Source organism: Anopheles gambiae, chromosome X, assembly GCF_943734735.2.
Source record: "Anopheles gambiae chromosome X, idAnoGambNW_F1_1, whole genome shotgun sequence".
Classification (NCBI taxonomy): domain Eukaryota; kingdom Metazoa; phylum Arthropoda; class Insecta; order Diptera; family Culicidae; genus Anopheles; species Anopheles gambiae.
Genome location: NC_064600.1, coordinates 25,429,691 through 25,455,705, shown reverse-complemented (window position 1 = coordinate 25,455,705; position 26,015 = coordinate 25,429,691). Strand labels below are relative to the sequence as shown.

The 26,015-nt window shown below is 37.8% G+C and overlaps 1 protein-coding gene across 7 annotated transcripts in view; it reads right to left on the bottom strand.

The window, feature by feature from the left end:
* Nucleotides 1–26,015, bottom strand: part of LOC5666824 (segmentation protein Runt) — a 57,448-nt gene that overhangs the window by 7,185 nt on the left and 24,248 nt on the right. For 5 of the 7 annotated variants that reach the window (XM_061647628.1, XM_061647611.1, XM_061647622.1 and 2 more), the window contains exon 4: nucleotides 13,386–15,763. The exons of the other annotated variants lie outside the window; for them this stretch is intronic. In XM_061647628.1, coding sequence (XP_061503612.1) covers nucleotides 14,619–15,763 — 1,145 coding nt within the window. In that variant the 3' untranslated portion in view covers nucleotides 13,386–14,618. Of the gene's footprint in view, nucleotides 1–13,385; nucleotides 15,764–26,015 lie in introns of those variants that run through there. 7 annotated transcript variants of the gene reach the window in all.

Sequence of the window (26,015 nt, the reverse complement as noted above, 5' to 3'; positions counted from 1 at the left end):
TTTGTTTGTTAAACGGTACGAAACAATATTTTTTTCTTTTTTTCCTTCACTTGAATCTACGGTGCTAATAAAAAAATGATAATACAAAAATAAAATTTCTTATTTGTAAAAAGTATATGCAATGAGTTTGATGAAGGATATGCTTATGAGATAAATCTTCATAAAAAAACATTTTTTGTATAAAACAATATACTCATGATGATGATAATTTTTGAGACATACTGTACATGGTCACATACATGGCGCCTCTATTTCTTATGTCAAAAAGTTCGTCAAGCTTCGTGTGTGTATTGTGTGTAGATGGCAACAAAACCAAGCGTCTGCGACAAATTCTATCAGCTATCGTTTAATTTGTGTATCATGATGCTTTTACAACAGGTCAGTGTATCGATGTTACCAATCTCTTCACATGAGCTACATAAGTTTTATATTTCGCAGCATTTTCGATTCGGATAGCGTTCGGACATCATGTTTTCCGTCCACGGCTGCAGCTAACCTCCATGCTAAATTGATGGAAGAAACCCATGGAATGAATGAAAAATATGTGATACAGTGACAATATGCAGTGGCAAAATGATTAAATACCGAATAAAAGCATTTGTGTTGCATTTACGCATTTATTCCATGAAATAATAACACCCATTGTTGTAACTTAACGAAGATCTAGAAAATTCGTATAGAAAGAGAAACAGCAATATAGCCATCTCTGTCGATATTTTCGTTAATTTTGATCTTTTTCGTTGAAAATACCGGCTAAATTTTAAATTTTAACGAAACATGGACGAAGCCAGGAAAGCGTTACGCAGTGTTTTAAGCCCTGGAATTACTGCTGTATGGAAAGCTAAAAGTAATACTTTTAGGCATACTTTTAACGGTTTCTTAACAGGATTGTGCTACTTGGGACATCAATATTTTTCATTATTTTTCCTGAAAGTGTTGTTATTCTGGTTGATAAACTATCATAGTATGTTACAATATTTTTTATTTGCCGTATCAAAGCCCTTTTTCATAAATATTCGTGAAAATGCAAACATTGATTTTGCTCCTATTTTCGGCAGTTTGTTCCTATTTTCGGCAGGCTGTGTTCCTATTTTTGGCAGCGCGAATACGGGTCAGAAAATGTTTGTATCAATGTGAATATGTACAAAAAAATTTTTAAAGCAATTTAACACTCTTACTTTCCTAAGATTGGTGTTAAAAAGCACTTTAATTATTAATTTTATGTTGCTTATTTTGGCCCGTTTGGACAGCCATTTTGATGCGACATTTAAACAGAGCAGCCATTGACAGTTTGATGGTTATAGCGTACGGTGCGAATTGGCTTACAAATATTTATTTTTTTCTTAAGTTAGTGCATTTTTTGTCGTAAAATTGGTGATATTTGGTACAAGAAAGGTCATATTATGTGTCGACATACGCATTGTAGTGTTCTGATCAATTTTAAAACGAATATTCAGCCAAATTCAAAGTGTATTATTGTTCCGAGTTTCGGCAGGAGCCCACAACATTGAGCTGTCAAAAATGAATATTTACTGTGTACCTATTTTAGGCAGCATTCAAAGTGAAAAATAACCTGTTTATCGTGATTTTAAAATTCCGAAAAAGTTAGAATGAATAAATAAGCATAAAATCTTTAATATACACCACTTTTTCATAGCTTTACTGTTCTGATTCTCTTAATCACAAAACCTGCCGAATGATTGGCTGACAGCAAAGCTGCCGAAAAAAAGCACAATTTATTTGATATTTTGGAAAATACGTTATGAAATGGTGTGAAACTTCGTATGTGAATATCAAATAAGTACACTTTCACTACAAAATTGTATTTTTTGAAATTTTTTTACCGCATTTGTGCAGAATTTTACGTTTATAGCTACCCTGCCGAAAATAGGTACACTGCCGAAAACTGGTACAGTTACCCTACGACGGAATCAAAAATTTTTTATTTCGTCGGACGCCGCATCCGATTTTATCTGTCAAACTAAATGTGTGGTGTTTTGTAGGAACAATCTCAACTTAATTTTTCATAATCATTATACAGTGGAACGTCGATTATCCGGGCAGCTCGGGACCGGGCGTTTGCCGGTTAATCGATTTGCACGGATAATGGTCCAAGAAATGTCAAATTCATATAAAAATTAAATAATATCCTAGTTTTAAGAAAAATTCATCATGAATCCATCGAAAAATCGTTAGTAGAATATTATTTTAATTAATAACTATAGGTTTAACAACTGTTCATGAACAAAAATAAATTTCGAATACACCACTAGACACTACAGAGCTGCACAAAAAACTGGTTGCCCATTTGACTATCGCTGCAAATGTTCGCCGTACGTTTGAACAGCTGTCACATTTATGCGCACGGTTAAGCCGCCCGCCGGTTAATCTGCCCCCGGATAATCGACGTTCTACTGTATTATTAAAATCATCCAAATAATCGCAATATTATAGGAAAAATCGTGTGACAGCACGTTCGATAAAATTGCATGCAATGGAGCACAGACACGGGCCTAAGGCCCGTGTCTGTGCCAAGAATAATGTACAGTAGAGCGTCGATTATCCGGGCAGCTCGGGACCGGACGGTTGCCGGTTAATCGATTTGCACGGATAATGGTCCAAGAAATGTCAAACGCATATAAAACATATTAAATTCACTAGTTTTATTATTAATTCGCCTAGAATCAATCGATTAATCGTTAGTAGAATATTATTTTCATCAATAACCGTAGATTTAACAACTGTTCATGAACAAAAATAAATTTCGAAAATACCCCTAGACACTTTTTGCACGAGCTGCCCAAGAAACTGGTTACCCAATTGATTATCGCTGCAAACTTTCGCCGTACGTATGAACAGCTGTCAGATTTATGCGCACGGTTAAGCCGCCCGCCGGTTAATCCGTCCCCGGATAATCGACGTTCTACTGTATTTAGAAGGTTGATTTTATCGCTTTTGCTGGGCGACATTGTGGGAGACATCTGGCACTCTCTGCATACAAATTTCATTACCCCACACCAGCCCTCCTCGATTTTTATACCGAAGCCCCTGGAACAGTTAGAGAAATGTCATTTTGCTCTGAACAACTTCACCTTGTCATTTTAAAACACCTTGGTCTGTGCTCCATCGGATCAAGGATAATGTATTTAGAAGGTTGATTTTTATCGCTTTTGCTGGGCGACATTGTGGGGGACAAAATCGGTGAGGGCTGGTGCGGTGTAATGAAATTTGTATGCAGAGAGTGACAGTTGTCCCCCACAATGTCGCCCAGCAAAAACGATAAAAATCAACCTTCTAAATACATTACCGTATTAATACACGATGCACAATCTCAGATTGCGCATATATTCGTTTTATCAAAACATACGTCATTTCGCGTAGCCAACCCTGAGCTATAAACGTCATTTCCATACAATTTCAAATTGCGCCAAGATTGCGCATAAATTTTCAAGATTATATGTCCGAGATATATAAATATTTTTTGACAGATAAATATATCAAACCGATCCGTTTGACAGATAAATATATGCGCAATCTGAGATTGCGCATCGTCTATTGCTACGGTTATCCTTGATCGGATGCGATTTTATCGGAAGGCCTGTCAATATTTTATATGGAATTTGACAGATAAAGTCGGTCCCAAGCGAATGAAAATGGCACTTTTCGGCTGTGTTTTCGATTGACATTTCGTGCACGATTTGACAAACGTAACAGTGTACGAGATTCAGACTTTTTTCTGCACATAACCACAACCGCGTGCAATGGCATATTTGCTATCTTCATCGCACGTCTAGCGTTAGACATTTTGAGGTTAAATAGTTTTTCATCGTTGGTGTTTATATGAATTAGCGCGTGGCCACGGAGCTGAAAAAATGTTGAAAAAATTTTCAACTTTGTCAAAATTGCTTGTCAACTGCAAAAAAGAGCTTTCCTCGTGGCCGCACCAAAAACATACACAAGAGCGACAAAAAGCTCCAACATCTAGATATCATCTATATTTTGTTTAAGAAGCACGAAATAGGTGCATAAATCAATTAGAATCATGCATTTTAGCATTATTATCATAACAATGGGTCACAACTGCGCCAAATAGCTGTTTGTTTACGCTTTTTCACGAACGTCAAATTTTGTCAACTTTTGTCAACTTTTTTCCTGGCTGCTCCAGGTCACAAAATTTTGACAAAAGCTCAAAAAAGTGACAAAAGCTCATACAGGCGGTCCCCGAGATACACGGTACCTCTTATACGCGGATTCGGAGATACGCGGTTTTCTAAATTTGACAATTCTTTGAGCAAATTGTACTGATTTGACACATCAATTTCAAATTGCCAAATAATTTCCGTTTTGATCGAATGTTAAAAACTATTTCAAAAGGTTTAAAACAGTTATTTTCAGTCAGAATCATATCAAATAATTCATAAAGTGACTAAAATCGCCCCCTACTTGCAAAATTACATGAAAATTAGTGAAACTTTAGCAGGAAATCACGAGATTCGACTTACGCGGAAATTCGAGATACGCGGTATTTTGCGGCCGTTTTCGGTCCCCATTAACCGTGTATCTCGGGGACCGCCTGTATTTTGAAAAAAATTGTCAGCATTTTGTCACTCCCGTGGCCATTCGCTTATACGAAAGAACACAACTGATTTAAATGCAAACTAAACATAATACATAAAAAGAAATACACATAACCTGCTTTAACGCTTGGCTTGGAGAGCGAAATGGTTCGAAAGGAAGAACTACAGGCGGTCCCCGAGATACACGGTTAATGGGGACCGAAAACGACCGCAAAATACCGCGTATCTCGAATTTCCGCGTAAGTCGAATCTCGTGATTTCCAGCTAAAATATCACTAATTTTCGTGTAATTTTGCAAGTAGGAGGCGGTTTTAGTCACTTTATGAATTATTTGATATGATTCTGACTGAAAATAACTGTTTTAAACCTTTTGAAATAGTTTTTAACATTCGGTCAAAACGGAAATTATTTGGCTATTTGAAATTGATGTGTCAAATCAGTACAATTTGCTCAAAGAATTGTCAAATTTAGAAAACCGCGTATCTCCGAATCCGCGTATAAGAGGTACCGTGTATCTCGGGGACCGCCTGTACACATACAGGCGACCCCCGAGTTACGACTGTATTTGGGACCGAAAAAAGAGCTCAAAGCAAGGCGTAAGGCCCGTGTCTGTGCTCCATCGCATGCGATTTTATCGCACGTGCTGTCAAACGCTTTTTCGTATAATATTGCGATTATTTGGATGATTTTAATAACATAACGATTATGAAAAATTAAGTTGAGATTGTTCCTACAAAACACCACACATTTAGTTTGACAGATAAAATCGGATGCGGCGTCCGACGAAATCAAAAAATTTTGATTCTGTCGTACGACGAAATCGCACGTCCGACGTTATCTGTCAAATCCCATATAAAATTTTGACAGGCCTTCCGATAAAATCGCATCCGATGGAGCACAGACACGGGCCTAAGTCGAAATCGTCGTAAGTCGAGAACAACTCGTTTATAACCACAGGTTGTGAGTCGAAAGCTTAATTCAAATATTCCGTTAAGTTTTATGAATTGCCCATACAGTTACACGATTATACTTCACTATTTAAGACAACAAAAAGCTATATTTTGAAGCATATTTTATAGTTCAATGTATATTATATTTCGTTCAATATAATTAGTGTAAATAGAGGAAATATAAATGTAAAGAGCAGTATTATTTATCATCTGCTTTATTTTTTGACGATGAAATTTTCTATAGACAACTGCTTTAATGCATTTTTCTTTTCGTTGTAAATTGCCTTATAATACGCAAACTCATCATTTACACGGCTTTTGAATGCTGCGAAATGCTGTTCATCGCTTTCCTGTGCTTCGATTTCTGATAAAGCAATGCTCAGATGCTCAAATGCTTTAGCTAATTTGGCTGCTGAAAAATCTCTCTTACCGTATTAATACACGATGCGCAATCTCAGATTGCGCATATATTCGTTTTATCAAAACATAAGTCATTTCGCGTAGCCAACCCTGAGCTATAAACGTCATTTCCATACATTTTCAGATTGCGCCAAGATTGCGCATAAATTTTCAAGATTATATGTCCGAGATATATATATATTTTTTGACAGATAAATATATCAAACCGACCCGTTTGACAGATAAATATATGCGCAATCTGAGATTGCGCATCGTCTATTGCTACGGTTATGCACGTTAGGCACCTCACAACTTACAGTAGCAACCTCATCATCAGAACTGTTGTTTTGTTCCTCAATAGATTGCATTTCTTTACTTATTTACTTATCCGGCGCTACAACCGCTTTGCGGTCTTGGCCTGCCTCAGGAGTGTCCGAAACCGCTCACGGTCTCGCGCCTTCGTCTGCCAGTCCATTATCCCGGCCTTAATGGCGGACGCCTCCACGCCATCTTGCCACCGCAATTTGGGCCTACCACGCCTCCTCTGTCCTTGTGGACGGCCTAAAAAGACTTTACGGGCTGGGTCGTTTGCATTTCCAACAACTCGTTATTTGATAACGGCTCATTTTGATAAATAATAAGCTCATTGATGTCATCAATGTTTGCCTCAATATTTAAATGCAACAGTAGGGATGCACACTGTTGTCTTATTTGTAGCACGTCATCTGCGCTATTTTCTTCTAGAAAATCGTAATTTTCCTCTTGAAATACATTTTTCCAACATCGATTCAATGTTACTTGCGTTACCTCATTCCAAGCCGCTGAAATGTTGTTGATAGCGTCATAAACATTGTATTTTTTCCAGAACTCGATCAATGTCTCATGATTTGTTTCTATGCTCTCAATTGCCTTTGACGTTCGACGTAGGTAGTACGATTTGAAAGTGGCAATCACACCCTGGTCCATGGGCTGCAACAGTGCAGTCGTTCTGGGAGGGAAAAACACCACCTCTACGTTAGGATGAATTTCATTTAAATCGACAGGATGTCCTGGGGCATTATCCAACAAAAGCAGAACTTTGAAAGGAATTTTAAGTTTTTCTAAATATGCTTTTACTTCTGGAATAAAATTTTCTTTAAACCATTCCAAGAAAATTAGTCTGGTCACCCATGCTTTCTTGTTTGCTTTCCATATCACTGGAAGCGTCTGCGTGTCAATATTCTTAAATGGTCTTGGCTTCAGTGAGTGATACACTGCAAGTGGTTTAAGCTTGCAGTTTCCAGATAAATTACCTCCTAACATTATGGTAATCCGTTCCTTAGCTATTTTGAAGCCTGGCATTGATTCGACTTCCTTGGAAATGAAGCTACGGGATGGCATTTTTTCCAAAACAACGCCGTCTCATCGACGTTAAATATCTGCTCAGCAAGATACCCTTTCGTGTTTACAATATCGGCCAACTGCTTTGGAAATGATATCGCTGCAATTTCATCTGCACTGGATGCTTCACCGGTGACCTTAATATTATGCAGATTTGAACGTTTTTTAAAACGATTAAACCAACCAGCACTAGCTTTAAAATCTTCTAGAACCTCTATTTCTGACTTAGATCGTAAATCTTCGTACAATGATTTGGCTTTTTCTTGGATATTTCTAGTGCTTAATGGAATTCTTTTATCCGTGATATCGTCTATCCAAATGATTAGAAGTCTTTCCATTTCGGTTAATGTACCTAGCCTTTTTTGGGTTACAATCGTTCCTTCCCAAGCGCCACAGATTAGGCTTAAACGACTGGAAAATTGAATTTCCATAGAAAAAAAATGAAAGCTCCACAGCTTCATTGGTTTCATCAATAGATGTCGTATTACAATTCATCATTATATTGCTATCCTTTTCTTGCAATGTGTTTCGACAAGTTTCATCTAATCATGACCTCTATAGCCTTCTCACTTTCTGAGCAAAAACCCATATGAATGGTCGTGTGGTCAGATACGTGGGTATCAACACCAACGACCATTACTCAAATCTCACTTGCTTCAGTGCTGGTGGTTTCTGTTGGAGTTTAGTATTTAAACAATCGTATCGCCGTTCTAGTTCTAGCGATGCATAACTTCAATGCGAAACCATACAACAGTACAGCGGAAATGAGAAAGCTCTCCTCCAAGCGATGAAGCTCAACTGGTTGGGGTATCCCACCAACAGATAGCGCCACCAGCTTTTTTGCTATTTTTAGAATGAATGAGTCGTTTGCCGTCTGCTAAACGAAGTCTTTCTATATTCCGTTTAGGTAGAGAACTTGAGTCGTTTAGAAGCCGTTTAGTGGTCGTTTAGCGGATTTGTGGCACTTGGGTTGTAACGCTATATTACCTTTAGTACAATCTTTGATGCGATCTTTGTTTTTTACGATTGTTTTAATCGTCGATACCGGCCGTTTCTTTTGTCTGGCAATTGAAGCAAAATCTTTCCCACTTTCATACATACGTATTATCTCCAGCTTGTCCACAAAACTGATGGTACTTCTTTGCTTTGTTTTGTTCTCTGCTATTATCTTTTTTAAACCTTTCTCCATTTTTTACTCCTTTTAATGATCTATAAATAATATTAACACATTGCAAAATACGGCAGTGTAAGTACGTTTGAGGAAAAAGTCTCCAGTGAAGAAAAATACTCACTGCTTGAGTTTAAGTTCACTCTTCAATACCAAACATATGTGAATAACAACTGCAAGCCACGAGAATTGAAGCGCACTAATTCAAATGCTAGGCCAGTGCGCATTCATACAAGAAAATGTAGATGCATTCACACCAATGCACGGGAACATGTGTTGGAGTTGAAAAAACCATCGATCTCCAACACAGGCTAAATTGCTTTGTCTGCGCCCGCCCGCAGACCGTATTGTCTACACGCCAGCGCCGACAGTACTGTTCGCACGCCAGCACAGACAATAGTGATGGGTAAACTCGACAAATCGCAACATCGAAGTGGCTCCGGAAGGTATGTGAAAGGAGTGTGGTATGTGGTATGGTATGTGAATACTCAGTGCTCCAAACCGTGTGCTAAACCATTTGGAGCCGCCGGGATCATTTGGCTCCGGGTGGAATCGTGGTGGAATTACTGATAATCAGAAACCTTTCGGCGCTGTGGGTACGAAATCGAAAGCCCATCACTAGTAGCCAGGATTGTTTTCTACCTGATTCAACACATACATACATGTTGTAGCACACACGGTTTTCGCGCAAAACGTCGATGATGATCACGAGACAAACGAAACCGACAACCAAGAGAACATTCCCAACAAAAAAGAATAGAGGGACAAAGAATATAAAAGAAGAAAGCATGTGAAATGTGTTTATACTTTTTTTTGCTAGGAGTTTTTGCTAGGAATACAAAGGATGGCAAATCCAATACAGAAATCTAAAAATTGTCGTTACGGATAATACCCAAATAGCCAGAATTGTTTAAGCAGCTCATTTTGGCACGCTAAAGATCGCTGCTCTAATTTGCCTTTTGCAGTAGATAAACAGCATCAAAGTTCTATGTGGGTCTTTCAAACAGCGCCTAAGCAGCTTCCTTATGCCACGATGCCAGGGATTATTTTTATTTGTGTTTTATTTTCAAGCAAGCGTCATCGATGAAATAAACAACAAGATTTGTTTCGTTTAAACACATATGTATATTTTTAAATCCTTTGTATTGATGATTACACAAAATTTTACACAATTTACTGATAATTCACAATCACTTCACGCAATATTCATTCTTCAATTAACGAATCTAACTTGTGCAGCAGCAATGAGATTATTGCCGGCGTCCGTCTTTGACACTTTGACAAGAGCCACCTTGTACCGATGTCATGCATTAAAAAGCTATAAAGTTCCACCAAGTTCAGTACCCTTTCTTAACAAGCCTTCAAGTTCCATCATGAACCCTACGCATAGTGCTAATCAGCCGCAAAGTTCCAAAGAGTACCATGTGCCTGTTAAAAAGCTCCATAGTTCCGTAAAGTACCGTCTATCTCTTAATCAGCCACAAAGTACGACATAGGAACGATTTTTTGTTAAACAGCCCTAAATCAGCTATAAAGTACGAGCTGGCTATTTGGGTATGATCTAGAAATCGTTTTCAATTGTATATTATATAATCTTCTCGACATCATTTCGCTATTCCCTTACAGTAATTATCGAGAATGTATTAGTTTATGCCAACCATTTCATTTTTTTATTCAGTGAAGGCCATTAATTTTTAACGGTTGCCGGTGAAAATTAAAAAAATAACTGTCAATTTGAACAAAATAACAACTGTCAACTGTCAACATCAAAATCGTCGTATCTGCGAATCGGCGTCAAGGTGTTATAAATGACAAGGTGAAGTTATTCAGAGCAAAATGACATTTCTCGACTTGACACATCTCTTCCGGGGGCTCCGTAATAAAAATCGGGGAGGGCTGGTGCGGGGTAATGAAATTTGTATGCAGAGAGTGACAGATGTCCCCCACAATGTCGCCCAGCAAAAGGGGTAAAAATCAACCTTCTAAATACATTATCCTTGATCGGCGTATCTCGAGGGGGTCGTAACTCGGGGGACGCCTGTACAGTCATATATTGCTTGTCAAATTATGAGAGTGTATGAGTTATCGTCCGAAAATTTCCGCTTGGGGTCATGCGATTTCGTCGTACGACGGAATAAAAAAAAATTGATTTCGTCGGACGCCGCATGCGATGTTATCTGTCAAACTAATTGGTTGGTGTTTGGAAGGAAAAACCACAAACTATTTTTTAATAATCGTTAAACTATTGAAATCATCAAATAATCGCAATATCAAACGAAAAAGCGTTTGACAGCACGTGCGACAAAATCGCATGCTATGAATTACAGACACGGCCCTCAGGCTCGCACTGCTCATATTTCCAAAAAAGCTTATTTTGTCAGACAGAGAAATTCAATGTATTTGAAGTATGTTTACTTATTTCAAGCAGAAAAAAATAAACCAGAACGATTTATTCATATAAAAAATTGTATCTTTAGAAATTTGTATACAATTCGCAAAATCCCTTATAGCGGCAGGCTGTTTACTATTAATTTGACATGTAAAATACAATCCCGGATGATGAATATTGTCCAATGCCTCGCTGCAATTTTAAAATTTTTACTTTTATCATAGGAGTCAAAATTATATAGCTGCTTATCTCCGGAGCTGGGGAATTCGAGAACATTGTAATTCTGGAGACAAAGTTAATACTTTTTTTAAACTTTCCTCCATAAATCACCAAAACGTATCTTGTTTCAAAGAATGTGTGTCGTATTACCGTGACATAGTCTTTCTAATTTCAATATTTATCTATATTTGAAGCGTATACGCTTGATTGACTAGTATTTTAGCATTAATAACTGTCATAGCCATGGCAATCCAATCAATGAAATATGAATAAGTTCAACAATAAATACTCAGCATGTCAGGTTGCCAGTAATGTGTCTTTCCGTTCCCAGTTAGGGGTTAATGTTTGGTGCAAATGTTTTCAGTGTATTTGATGTCGGCAAAACAAAAAAATAATGACTATAACGTGAAAAAATTAAAAAAAAAATTAGATGAAGAGGGATTGGCAGAAATATTTTTATGCAAGTAGAAGTAAAATGCGCATGTCCAAAGAGGAAATAAATAAATAACAGAGAGAGAGAGATAGAGAGAGAAAAGAGAGAGAGAGAGAGAGAGAGAAAGAGAAAGAGAGAGAGAGAGAGAGAGAGAGAGAGAGAGAGAGAGAGAGAGAGACATAGGTATGAAAAAATGAATGTTTAGTTTATATGTAAGTGCGAAGAAAGAGATAGAAAGAAGGCGTGTGCGTACATATGACTAGGAGATATTTAAATCAAAGCATAAAATGCTCTGCACAAACTTCAACTACACTGTGGCACACTACACTAACATGTATAGTAATTTTAGATTGTCGTGCTGTATATCTAGCGTACACAAATTGTTCACACCTTAGAAAATCATCACTTTTAATAGATAATATTATACAGATTACACTTTTTTAAATTTTTCATTATATTGCTTTATGATGACATATCGCTCTGGCACAAATAAAAAACTACGAAGATAAACATTTGTCCTTTACTTTAACCAAAAAAATAGTAATTATTTTTATAAAAATATTGCAATAAAACGAGAAAAACTAAATTTCAAAATCTTATAAGAGTGAACTACAAAAATACCACATACAATGCTAACGATTATTATGTATCGTAGATAGAACAAGATAGAATTATACGTAGTAAACATGAGTGTATGAAAATAATATGGGAATATTGTTCGAATAACATTTGTAGAACATGTTTGCAATCTTCTTACCGTATTCAATACTAAGTGTTATTCGATTCTATCGATGCCGAAAAGTATAATATTTGATATTTATTTTAAGCAATCTAAAATATTCCTAGATTCCTTTAAAATCCTTTAAAAGAATTTAGCATAAAATCAATTCTTATAACGTTGCCAGTGACTTTATCTTTCCACAACATTTTCATAGCCTCGAACGTAAAAAAAAATTTCCTGTTAGCACGTCGCATAAAACCCCTATGGTATACAAATAAATGCACACATATAGGGTTTTTCTCCATGGCTTCAATACATGTTCATAATTTTTTTTTTTGAATGTCTGGTATGGTATTTTGGGTATTAGTGCTTATTATTACTTCAGAAGCATTCGGATGGAGTTTTGAACGGTGTCCAATAAAATATAATTTATTGATATAAATTTATATATACATATAGGTATATATATAAATATATATATATATATATATATATATATATATATATATATATATATATATATATATATATATATATATATATATATATATATATATATATATATATATATATATATATATATATATATATATATATATATATATATATATTTATATATATATATATCTACACACACACATATATATATATATATATATATATATATATATATATATATATATATATATATATATATATATATATATATATATATATATATATATATATATATATATATATATCTACACATACATATCCGTTACACATTTGTGCGCCTTAGTCGCCCTTCATTGTTCCATAGGCCGCATCAGACACTCTTTATTTTGCTATGTTCATTACATAGTATATGGTACATTAGTAAATCAATTATGAAGAAAAAGTTTCTGAGGGTTTCTTGTTCTGAGTTTTTTGACGTTTTTGTTATTTTTTTGAACTGAATGTGTTAGAATCCAATATTTGCCAGCCGTTCTGATGCCTTTTGACAATTTCTTTGTTTACCCCATATGTATTACTGTTAATTTTCCCGAATTCAGTCGCAATCAAAACCAGTTTTGTCTTTATTAGATTTCTAAGCCGTTGCTTTTCTTTCACACTTGTAAGTAAATTCTAAATAACCAGCACATATATTAAGGATAGGAGGGAAGCATGTTAAGGGGCTCTCGGTCTGAGTTTAGGAAAGACGAAAAAACAGAAATTATTTTATTTTTAATAATCCGTCCCATCTCTCTATTACGGTATTTCAAGGGAAAATATAGCGATTCTTACCACATGTTTACATTTGCTCTTTCGAACGCTTAGCATTTTGAACTTCAGATAAACATTGACACATCAAACCCGTTGAACCCATCCAAATTTACACAATTTCGACATGAGTTCGATGGGTTTGCTGATGCCAATTGGCAAGTGTAGAAAGATGATTAGTTAATTTTTCTGTCATAACAACCATTAACTTGAGAGCAACGCGTTTTCAAAATTCGTATATGAAACTTCACGTACAAAAGTGCTAGAAATATAATCCTATTTTTGTATGTGAAGTTTCGCTAGCTATTTTCACATCGACTTGCCTGGAAACAGCGTAAGACTAGATTCGTACTTGATATCAAATTCGCTGCCCAAGATATTTTGCCCAAGATATCCTGACTTGAGAGAATAATTTGACCAACGTGTCTAAGTATTCAAAGTAATGCATAAAACCCAATAATTAGGACAAATAATAAGACAAATTATTCGTAACTTTCAACAACTATGTTAAGTGAAACTTGTTAAAAACTTCTTAGTGCCTGTGTACAAATGCTTATATAGCCTATACCATTACAACACCATTTCCTTGGTCTTTATTTATAGTCAAATGTGTGCTATCCATCGTAAACTTTTATGCTGTTCTATCAGGCAGCGATTTCGATATCAAGTGCAAACTTTGTCGCAAAAGATATTTTATTCCGAAGACAACTGATGCAGTTGTTCTGTTAGTGAGGCTAAACGTAGTTACTCTTACGAAATCAACCGAGAGGAGCTAAACAAACTTGGAAATGAGTCATATACCTCTGCATATGGTTGCATATCATATGGTTTTGCAAATTAGTTCAATTTCGTTTTTTTTTTCTTCTCGTTACTTTTCCATTTGTATACATAACTCTTTCTCTTACTCCTCATACCTGTATTTTTTGTTATGCAATTAACTGCTTATGTTCTTGCAACACCATTTCTTTTTTATTTTACGTTAATATCACCATTTAAATTTTACAAGGTCCGTTATTAGTGGGGGATGTATGTGCATTACAATAAACATCTGCACAGTTCGTTCCCCGAGATCAAATGTTTAGCAGATGTAAGTCGATATCTTCGGTACATCATTAGCGCTACAGCGCCTTCCCATTGGTTTCAGTAAGGTCGCCACACCGTCTTCTGCGTCTGCTTGATCAGATTAGGAGATCGCAACTTGGTACGTTCCGGAGATTCTAACTGCGCAGTAGGAAGTGACTGTTTTATGCAAACAATCCCCGTTCCGGACTCGTGAAGGATTTGTTTTTTTGTGGATTGTGCCTTGAAATCACATCTAAGCCCATAACGAGCTGGAGAGTTTGCCTCAGTGGTAAAAGCTGTAGTCGAGTCCGGTGTCTCTGGCTTTTGCACTACGGTTGCGTCTAGGTAACTTATGTCGGGAGAATTTTCACGAGTATTAGAACTTCCGGAGACGGTTGTTTCAGATGACAGTGCCGCTGGTGGCCGTAGTATCGGTATGAACGCTGATTTTACCACATCGATCTGTTCGTCGTCCGATTCATCTTCATTGGCGGACGATAGATCACCGTTACTAGTATCGTTGCCAATGCTGCTGCTGCTGACTCCAAGTGCCGATCCATCTGGTAAGTGGAGCGGTTGACCAAGGGTTGAACTAGGTCTTAGATCCACCAATTTGGACTCGTGATTGTGATGATGAACATGGTACTGGTTTTGTGCAGAATCAATGATTCCCTTTGGGGCCGTATGGAGCAGGGCCTGTGGGAGTGAGACAGCTGCTGCTGCAGCTACAGCAACTGCTGCAGCCGCTGTAGACAGCACAGGAGGTGGACTGTTGTTAGAATTGCGCGAAGAGGCTGGAGAAAGGCGCGACGAAGCTGAATCGATATTCGTCGACTGGTGGAGTGCGATAGTGGTGGATAGCTCTGCAGGGCGAAGTATTCCGTTTGTGGCCGCTGCAGCTGCCGCTGCTGCTGCAGCCGCTGCTGTGGATCGAAAACCGGCTATGTCATAAGGCAAAAAGGGTGGCTTAACCAGCTGCGGATCCGAGTGGATTTCAAGAGAAGAAATGGCTCTTGGTGGGTACGTGGAGGTGGGACTCGCTAGTAATGCTGGACTAGGCAGACCTTTTGATGGTGGATTGATACCCGGCGCCATGGTCGGGGCAGGCACTGATTGGCTGGATGATGTGCGAACTGGCACAATATCTTTCGCTGGTTCGGCGATGCCGGCAGCAGTAGTGGTACTGCTTATTATATGTCCGTTACTTATAGTACCGTTGCTAACTGCAATAAGAACGAGATTGTGATTTAGTAAAATTGTGATAGAAAATCCAAATTATCATAGAAAAATGCAATTCACGCGACAAAACAATCCAATTCACTCGATACAGTTCATCATTACTTTTTTAAGAAATTGATGCAATGAGTAATTTTGTAAGTACTCGATATTATGGTTGCTCATACAAAAATACATGAAAGCATTTTCATCGCATTTAACCTGTTGTTTATAGAACCTATAAATCTATAATCTATCTTGTTTCTATGGTAACGTCGTACCAGCTTTGTAATATCAAGTGATATAATTGTGCATTCATCTGGGACGAAGAACATATGAAGATTTTGTTTTTTCATATGAAGAGGTTGTATTATCTTCTGCAACGCTTGTCATAATAGTTGATAATTTTGTTCTATCAAATGAAAAACCCTGTAAGTTGCGGCGCTCTTAAGACTGACACCTCATATTTTCACCCATTTTATCTGAAGATGTGTGAAGACGAAATACACGAAATTAAAAATTATTCATGAGGTATCAATGTTAGCACATAGGGTAAATGTACCTATAGTGGTGGTAGTACAGCGGTGGACAAAAAGATAGGAAAAAAATTGTTGTGTGTTTTTTTGCGTGCAATAGGTGTGTCATCGCCAGCAGTTGTTGTTGTTGTTAGTATGGTTTAGAGAGGCTTTGGCTCCTGCGGAGTTCGTTGACCTCTTATCGCCAACAGATCAAGGCGTATGTTGTTGTTAGTATGGTTTAGAGAGGCTTTGGCTCCTGCGGAGTTCTTTCGCCTAACGTTCGAGGCGTACTGAATTTGCAATCGCTGTTTGTTTGCCTTTTATACTCGCATTTGTGGTGCGCTACTTATCTGAGCGTTTCTACATACACCGAGAATGCAGCTGAGAAAATAACTGACGGCATGCTTTGACAGCGACTGACAGCATTTTGGGTGAGAGAATTCTCCTCGGCATGCAAAGAACGATGGAGCTGAGAAAAAATTGAATTGGCAGTTTATAGCGATCGATCAATTATAGTTTGCATTTTTGCCGTCTTATAATCGTAGCAATATAATTAAAAAGTAAAAAAAAACTTTTTTGATTTCATTTTAGCGATTAAAATGGATTTTTTCAACATCATTTTAAAAGTCTCATCTCGGCGCTTTTCAGAGCTTCTACACACACCGGCATGAGAAACCGATTGTCAATTCTCTCACAGCCATCTCTCAGCTGCAGTCTCGGTGTATGTAGAAACGCTCTCTGAGTTTTGAGTAACGGCAGCGTTTTTCGGTAGTATAAAAAGAGATCCAAACCGTGTTGCGCTTCATTCTTCATTCAGTTTGCGATTTGAAAATTCTACAAGTTCATCATGGGTCGCGGAAAGCACTGCACTCTAGAGGAGCGGAAACATATTCAGGGTTTGTATCGTGAGAACGTGCCTATCAAAACCATCTGCAAGGCGTTCGGCCGTTTGCGGACGTTTGTGGACAACGCCATTCGTAGCGAGGCTACGGGTAAATCCACAGGTCGTCCGCGAAAAACAACGGCTGACGTTGACGCGCAGACGCGGTTTGCCGAAGAGCATTTAGCTGCATCCATCTTTTGGTGGAGCAAAATAATTTTTTCGGATGAGTCCAGAATCAATCTGGAAGGTTCGGACGGCACTAAATACGTCTGGCGCCTTCCTAAACAGGCGTATCATCCAAAAAATACTATAAAAACCCTAAAGCACGGAGGCGGCCACGTAATGGTGTGGGGTTGCTTCTCCTGGCACGGCCCGGGTCCTTTGTTCCGTATCAAAGGGACACTGAACTCGGAAGGGTATAGAAACATACTACGTCGTAAGATGTTGCCACACGCCCGACAAAAATTCGGAGACGAAGAGCATTACATCTTTCAACACGATAACGACTCAAAGCATACATCGCAATTAGTTAAATGTTTTTTGGCAAACGAGGATGTGCAAGTTCTACCGTGGCCTGCGTTGAGTCCAGACCTCAACCCGATTGAGAATCTGTGGTCAACTCTCAAGCGTCAGCTTAAGAACAAGCATGCACGTTCTGCCGATTCGCTATGGAGACGCTGCAAGGCTATGTGGAAACGCATAGACAGAAGCGAATGCCGTAACCTCATCGGCGATATGGCCCTACGCTGTGAGGAAGTGATAGCGAATAACGGTCAACACATTGACCGTTAGAATATGTTTCCGCTCTGTGGAACACCGCAACACCACCTTCCAACAACCACTTAAACAGTCCTTTTCAGGGCTACCAAATATTTCCGACAAGAACTATGTTTGTCGGTCATAGAAAAAAGTTCCTATTTTTATGTCCACCAGTGTACCAATAGTGGTGCTATTGCTCTAAAATGCGGTTCGTACGGCAAATTACAAGTAATTAAGTTATTTAAGTTAGTGTAAAATGTTCTTTAGCCTTTTACAAAGGGTTTAAAATTTAAATGAGGCCATTCCGTTACTTAGTGATCGAAAAATCCATTATTTTGTGAAATGGGTCAACATTTTTCCAAAATCCTTAGGATTTCATAACGAAACTCATTTTTCTGTTAACGTTCTAAACGACCACATAACCACGCAATTAATAGTTTTTCAACATAACTGTTATGTAATGTTATTGTTTTACTGAAATGCATTGCCTTTGACCATATTTACGTATTTTGAAGTGTTTTTTACCATAGTGTCATTATAAGTACACACAACAGGCATGTTCATACAGTGGTTTAGTTATAAAATCAATAAAAACAGCTCATTCAGATTTTTTCGAGGATATTTTTGACATGTAGTATTGTTTTCACTAAAATAAGCAACATAAATGAGATTTCTGTGTATAATTTACCAAACATAAGCCAAAATTCTCATATCTGGTCGAATGAAAAATGGACTTCAAATCAAGCGTACTCATCTGGGTGTGAGTTGATGACAGGTGTTACACAGTACTTAGGCAATATTTTCATCAACCTAATTCATGCATTTTTCCGATCAAATTAGGCAAGAAATCAATATAATGGCAGTAATTCTTGTTATTAACACGAAAACAGCTTCGAAACTAAGTTATATTGATATCATACACTGTTATACAGCTATCTTTGTTTACCACCACTTTAGGAGCACAATACGACGACTATAGGAACCACACCATCATTATAGGTACAACAAAGCAGTCACAAAAAAATGTGATTTTTCGTTAATTTTGAGTGATTCATAGTAAAAATGGTTGTGATTGTGAAAATAAAACATATTCCAATTGCTATGTGTTACAATATTAATAAATTTTCCTTCCTGACACTTAAAATCCATTAAAAAACATCTGTACCACAACAAACTGCACTATTAGTACATTTACCCTAATAGGTTAAACCTTCATGCATTGCGAATCAAAATTATCAATCGCTTTTCTTGTCTTATAATCATCTATAATCAATGTCTATCACAAGATCAGCCTCAGCGCAAACCTCAGAAAAGTGCAATCGTTTTGCAGACCGTTTTGCTGCTCCGTTTTGTCCCCCAACTACTGATAACGATATGTTACGTAACGCTGTGATCGACACCCCTGCTGATATAATTGATTTTGCCCTGCCAACCTTTGGTGACACTCTGGTTATATCAATTCTTAATCAACTTTTTCTGGTCCTGATAATATTCCTAGTTATGTATTAAAACACTGTCGCAACGCTTTTGCTCCTGTTTTAAGAAAAATATTTTACATGTCGCTTGAATGTGATATCCATCCCACTGCCTCGAAGCATGCAAAAATGGTGCCAATACTCAAAAAGGTGACCGTACAGAAGCATCAAATTATCGGGGAATAGTGTCACTTTGCGCTTGTGCTAAAATATTTGAGCAAATTGTCTCGATTTGTCTCTGGATTGATATATCTAACTGGACGAAGGTCATTTGCATGACCTGACTCAAACGGAGACCGTTTTTTGTCCAACAGCTTTCCGTCAGATTAAAGCTACGAAAAGCGTTTTGTTTTACGGTTTAACTATTGAATGCAATTATTTGAATCAGACGAATTGCATGTAATTACATTCAGAAGGGATTTTTTAGTTTTATCTACTATAAAAAATTTAGGAATAACAAAATCCACATAAATTAGAAAAACATTACAAAAGCGCTACTTTGCATGACATTCGAGGCGACTATGGGCTTCGACCGACGTTATCCGTTCGCCGCGGTTGTCAGAGGGCGCTCACTTGGCGCTCAGTTTTAAAATAACGTACCATTGAGAGACCGTAAGAAGCGCGTGAAAGAATGAGTTCTACTTGCCGGGGTCGAACGTTCCCGTTTGTATGGGGAGAAATCCGCGAGGTTTTGCGCTGAGGATTTGGAACGAATGTTGTTTTCTATGTAACGTTTTGCTTTAAATTTAGCTTTAAATGATGGAAATGAATTGAACTTAGCGGTATGAAACATTTTGAAAATGTTTTGTTATCTTTTTCCATTAAAAAAAAGTTTTGATCAGTTTTGAAAATTTATATAAAAATATAAAATCATAAATTATATCGGAATATGTGTAATATTAAAGTTATATAAATAAATATATTATATATATATATATATATATAGATGTTTTTCATATATATTTGTTACACTGCTGAAAGCTTTATAGAAAAATATCGCTGAACATTTTCACCATGTTAATTCATGTAAATAACGTTTATAACTCTTTTAAATAAAATCAATCAGTATTTTTATACATTTTTATAAAGTTAATCCAATCCTGTCGTTAAATTCGTTAAATTCAAATTTCAAGAAAGTGAGTAAAGCTGCCTTATAATTGATAACAAATCATCCAATAATGATGTAACGAATGAAATCCAATACCAATGGCAAAAAAATCTAAATTCAAAACTTAACCATCCTTGACTGGTAGATATAAACGTGTTTAAATGCTTGACAGTTGTATCTCATGATTCTCATTCTCTTATGAGCGTCGAACGGATTTCGTCGTTCGAAGCCGGTACTCGCCCCGATTATCTAAATCATTTAAAGAACAATAATACGCCACTCGTAGAAATAATTATAAATAGCTACAATATTTCCTTCGTATCGCGTTGCAGTTTATTTTGACGAACAAAGCTGATTTGGATTTTGATTGATTTGGATTTTGACCGATTTCGTTTCAGTTGGTGTAGCGCGGTTTTGTTTGACACTTTTCCGTTAGAATCAGATAATTGATACATAGTCATATAGTTATGTTTCTCGAACCGTATCTACCAAGTCGGAATTGAATCACAATGCTAATACACGTTTACTAGCATGTGTGGGGTTCCGCAGGGTAGCAACCTTGGACCTTTCCTATTCCTGATTTACATCAATGACCTGTCAAGTATGCCCGTGGGATCATATCTTGCTTATGCCGATGATCTGAAGATTTTTACTGTGGTCAAAGACACAAGTGACTGACAGCGCCTACAAAAAATAATTGACTTATTCGAAGATTGGTGTATTAAAACTTTTTCCAGTTAAATGGCCGGTCTCGTAATACAGTCTTCAACTCGTACGACTTAACAACATGCCCGTCATGGGTTCAATCCCCAAATAGACCGCGCCGCCATACGTAGGACTGACTATCCTGCTATGGGGGGGGAATCAATTAGTCACTGAAAGCCAAGCCCACAAGTGGGTACAGACAGGCCTTGACCGACATCGGTTGTTGAGCCCAGTGTTGCGTTGTTGCCAGTTAAATGGCAGACTAGGGTAAATGTACCAATAGTGGTGCAATTTGTAGTGGTACCGATGTGTTTTAATGGATTTAAAGTGACAGGAAGGACAATTTCTGAATATTTTAACACATATGTTTTGGAATATGTTTTATCTTCGCAATCACAACCATTTTTACCCTGAAATACATCAAATTTACGAAAAAATACATATTTTTGTGACTGCTTCGTTGTACCTATAATGGTGGTATGGTTCCTATAGTCGTCGTATTGTGTTCCTATAGTGGTGGTAAACAAAGATGCATCAAAAACGGTGTATAATATCAATGAAACTTAGTTTCGAAGCTTTTTTCGTATGAATAGCAAGGATTACTGCCATAATATTGGTTTCTTGCGTAATTTGATCGTAAAAAATGTATAAATTTGATTGATGAAACTATTCACTAAAGTACTGCATCACACCTGTCGTCAACCTACGTCCGGAAGAGTGTGCTTAATTTGAAGTCAATTTTTCATTCAGCCAGATAAGCGAATTTTGGCCTGTTTTTGGTAAATTACCTACATAAAACTCATTTCTGTTGCATATCTTAGTGAAAACAGTACGACATGTCAAAAATTTCCCCGAAAAAATCTAAAACGACCTTTTTTTTATTGATTTTATAACTATAACCACTATAGGAACATGCCTGTTTTGTGTACCTATAATGGCACTTTGGTAAAAAACACTTAGAAATGCATAAATATGGTCAAAGGGCAAATAATTTTTGTAAAACCATAACATTTCATAACAGTTATGTTGAAAAACTGGTAATTGCGTGGGTATGTGATCATTTAGAACGTTAACAGAAAAATGAGTTTCGTTATGAAATCCTAAGGATTTTGGAAAAATGTTGACCCATTTCACAAAATAATAAATATTTCGGTCACTAAGTAACGGAATGGCCCCATTTAACTTTTAAACCCTTTGTAAAAGGCTAAAGAACAATTCACACTAACGTAAATAACTTAATTACTTTTAACTTGCCCTATGAACCGCATTTTAGAGCAATAGCACCACTATTGGTACTACCACCACTATAGGTACATTTACCCTATAGGCCCGATTATTAAACTCAAACGGAAATGACACAAGACAAGTGCGTCAAGACAAACGGAAAATAGGCATGTATTTTGAAATCGTTCTAGTGACAGACAAGTTTCGTTAATTTGTTTCTTTTCTTCAAAGCTGTGTCAAAGCCTTTGTCGATGTTTCAAAATGTTCAAAATCAAAATAAAAAAAAAAACCTAAATAAGTTTATTTAAGACACGATCGTTTATCAAGTCTACAATCCTTGTTTAAACATCGAAATGATTTTCTCCCACTTTGTAAGTAACGATAGCAGCAGTGAAGAAGAAATAACGGTAGATCTGGCAAAACAGCGCCGACTGCTTTTGTCTACGCCGATCATTTGTGCAAACCGTGTTATACATGTTTCATTTCGTGGTTGTTAATTTCCGATTTAAGAAAAAAATTCGTGTGTCAAAGGAAATTTTCCTTGACATTCTGGCGGAGATCGAGCCCTCCGAGTATTTGTTATTACTAAAAGTGTATGCAGTATTAGATGTGATAATTACATGTGCCTATGCTGTTGGTTGTTGAGAAGACTCACTAAAGAAGTTGCTGGAATCCAATGCTTTTTAACGCAAACCGGGTGCGTGAGCCCTTCATCTTTCGACTACCTTCGAACAACAACAGAGGATGGAAATAACAGCAGCTCCTTAACCCAAAACAGTAGCTCGTTACCAGTATCTGCAGCTTTTGTACACATATTTTTGTTTAAAATTATAAAATTTGATTATTGTCTGAAATAAAGTACCTATATTTTGTCGTGAAAGCAACAGCAACAACTCTGTCGTCATGGGTTCAAGCCCCGAATAGACCGTAGGACTGACTATCCTGCTATCCCGCTGCGCAAAGCGATCGAAAACTTCTCAGCCTCTCGCTCAATTTAGCTACAGAGCAAGAACCAATAAAGATAAAGCGTGGTGAAAGGATGGGGAAGAGGGGAAGGAGGAGAGAAAGAGATCGTGTTTGTGAACAATTTTTGGCCATTATCATTTTTGCGCCAACACGGTCGCGTACCGGAGCTTTTCCGTCAGAAAGAAATAAACACATACAGCGCGCTCTCTCGAACGATCGTAAACGCTTCAATCGATCAGTTCTTCGGACGTTTCTGCTCGCTTTCTCGCTTTCGATCGGTTTCGGCGGAAAGCGAGCTAGAAAGTGAGCTCAAAAACTGCTCGATTTTGTTGTGCGGGATGGTAACAATAAGTCACTGAAAGCCAAGCTCACTTCACCAGTGGGTACAGAGTAGTGATGGGTAAAGTTGGCAAAAATACGGAGTCGACTCCGATCCGACTCCGATACATTCGGAATCGACTCCGGAAGGTAGGTCCGCGCTGCAATATCCGGAGTCGTTCGGAATCGTCCGGAGTCGTCCGGAGTCGTCCGGAGTTGCCCGGAGTCGGAGCCGTCCGGAGTCGTTCGGAGTCGTTCGGAGTCGTTCGGAATCGTTCGGAGTCGTCGGAGTCGTTCGGAGTCGTCCGGAGTCGCCCGAAGTCGGAGTCGTCCGGAGTCGTTCGAAGTCGGAGTCGTTCGGAGTCGTTTGGAGTCGTCCGGAGTCGTTCGGAGTCATTCGGAGTCGTCGACTCCGGATGACTCCGGTCGACTCCGGACGATTCCGGTCGACTCCGGACGACTCCGAACGACTCCGACTCCGGGCGGATCTAGTGGTTCCATTTTGCCGGAGTCGGAATCGAACTAACAATAGTCGGAGTCGGATTGGAGCCGTGGGTGCGCTCCATACAGCACAACACTAGTACAGAGGCAAGCCTTGACCGACAGCGGTTGTTGTGCCAAAGAAGAAGAACCAGGCATTAGGACTTATAATGAAAAAGGGGAAATAGTTTCACGATCCTATGTACCTAAAAGTCGCTTAATGTCAGGAGAAAGACATGCAGCGTGTATTCGTATTTAGATTGTTAAAAGATGACATAGATTCCCCTGCGCTCCTTGCTGCCGTGATTTTTTTTAACCTTCTAGAATAGTCAGGACTAATCTTTACTTTTGCTTCGAGCGAACGAGAACCATTTAATGGAAAAAGCAACCCTTTACAGCTTATGTGTCGTGGGCTAAATGTTGTGAGTGACATGTTTGATTTCAATATTTCTATGTCAGTGTTTAAAGATCGTCTTCGTCAGTGTTTCCATTCTGGTAGTTTATAAGTATAATATTAGTTAAGCTATTTGTGTAGACCTGCGGAGGTCCGACAATTCATCCTAATAAATTAAATTAAATTACATGATCTACAATGTATTCATGCTGCTTCATGCAGTTAACTGCCACACTTCTTCGCGGACATGATAGAAAACCTTCACAGGCCGTATGTTTGACATATCTGCTATAAAACTTGTCAATAATGATTGTTGGAGCATGCGCTGCAAGAGTGTGGGTCATACATAACAAGTGAGCTGATAATTGTTTGGCCTATGTTAGATAAACACATTGTTTAGCTAAATATTTGTTCTTATTCCATTTAAATCCCTTCAAGAGGGATACATCAATTATTGCGATTTTAAACTCTTCGAAACCATTTTTGTACTGCGATTTGTTATTTGCCTCAAAATAGTCCTCAGTTTCGGCGATCACCGCTTCATTCGACGAAAATATTTTCCCAGCGAGTACTCTTTTAAAATCTGAGCACAGTCCCTGGGAGCTGGGTGCTAAGAGCCAGGGAGCCAGGGAGCCAGGTGCAAAGAGCCAGGAATCATACGGTGGGTGAGGAAGCAATTTGTAGCCCATTAGGTGTATTTTTGGTCATTGTTTTCACAGATTTGTGACTCAACAACTCGTTGTTGTTTTTTTGTGAAATATGAGCTCGCGCAACAGCCTTTTTCTGAAGAGTCTTCTAAGATAGCGAACCATTTTGCGTTTCCATGACCAGATTCTTCTGTAGATTCGAAAATAACGATGTTATGAACGTATACACATTCTTCTTCTTCTTCTTCTTTGGCTCAACAACCGATGTCGGTCAAGGCCTGCCTGTACCCACTTGTGGGCTTTGGCTTTCAGTGACTAAATTGATTCCCCCCCATAGCAGGATAGTCAGTCCTACGTATGGCGGCGCGGTCTATTTGGGGATTGAACCCATGACGGGCATGTTGTTAAGTTGTACGAGTTGACGACTGTACTACGAGACCGGCTACACATTAACATTTGTTATTACCGTATCGGAATAACTAAAAACTTTTAAACGAAAGTACTTCTATGCGCAGTGATCTCAAAAATAAGTTAAAAAATAAAAAATACACAGTTTTCTTTGCATCTGTCAAAAGATTACAAACCAAGAATTGTGCCATCTAGCCTACAATGGATAGCAAAAATTGCACGAAAAATATTCGCCGTACTCTGCTCGATTTACCGTTGCCAAGGAAAACGGTAGTTTTGACAGGAGTATTCCACGCTGAAAGCGTTCCATCGAAACAGGACCATTGATATCATATGGGTAGTTTTCTGGATCAACCTCAATGTACGGTTGTTTTT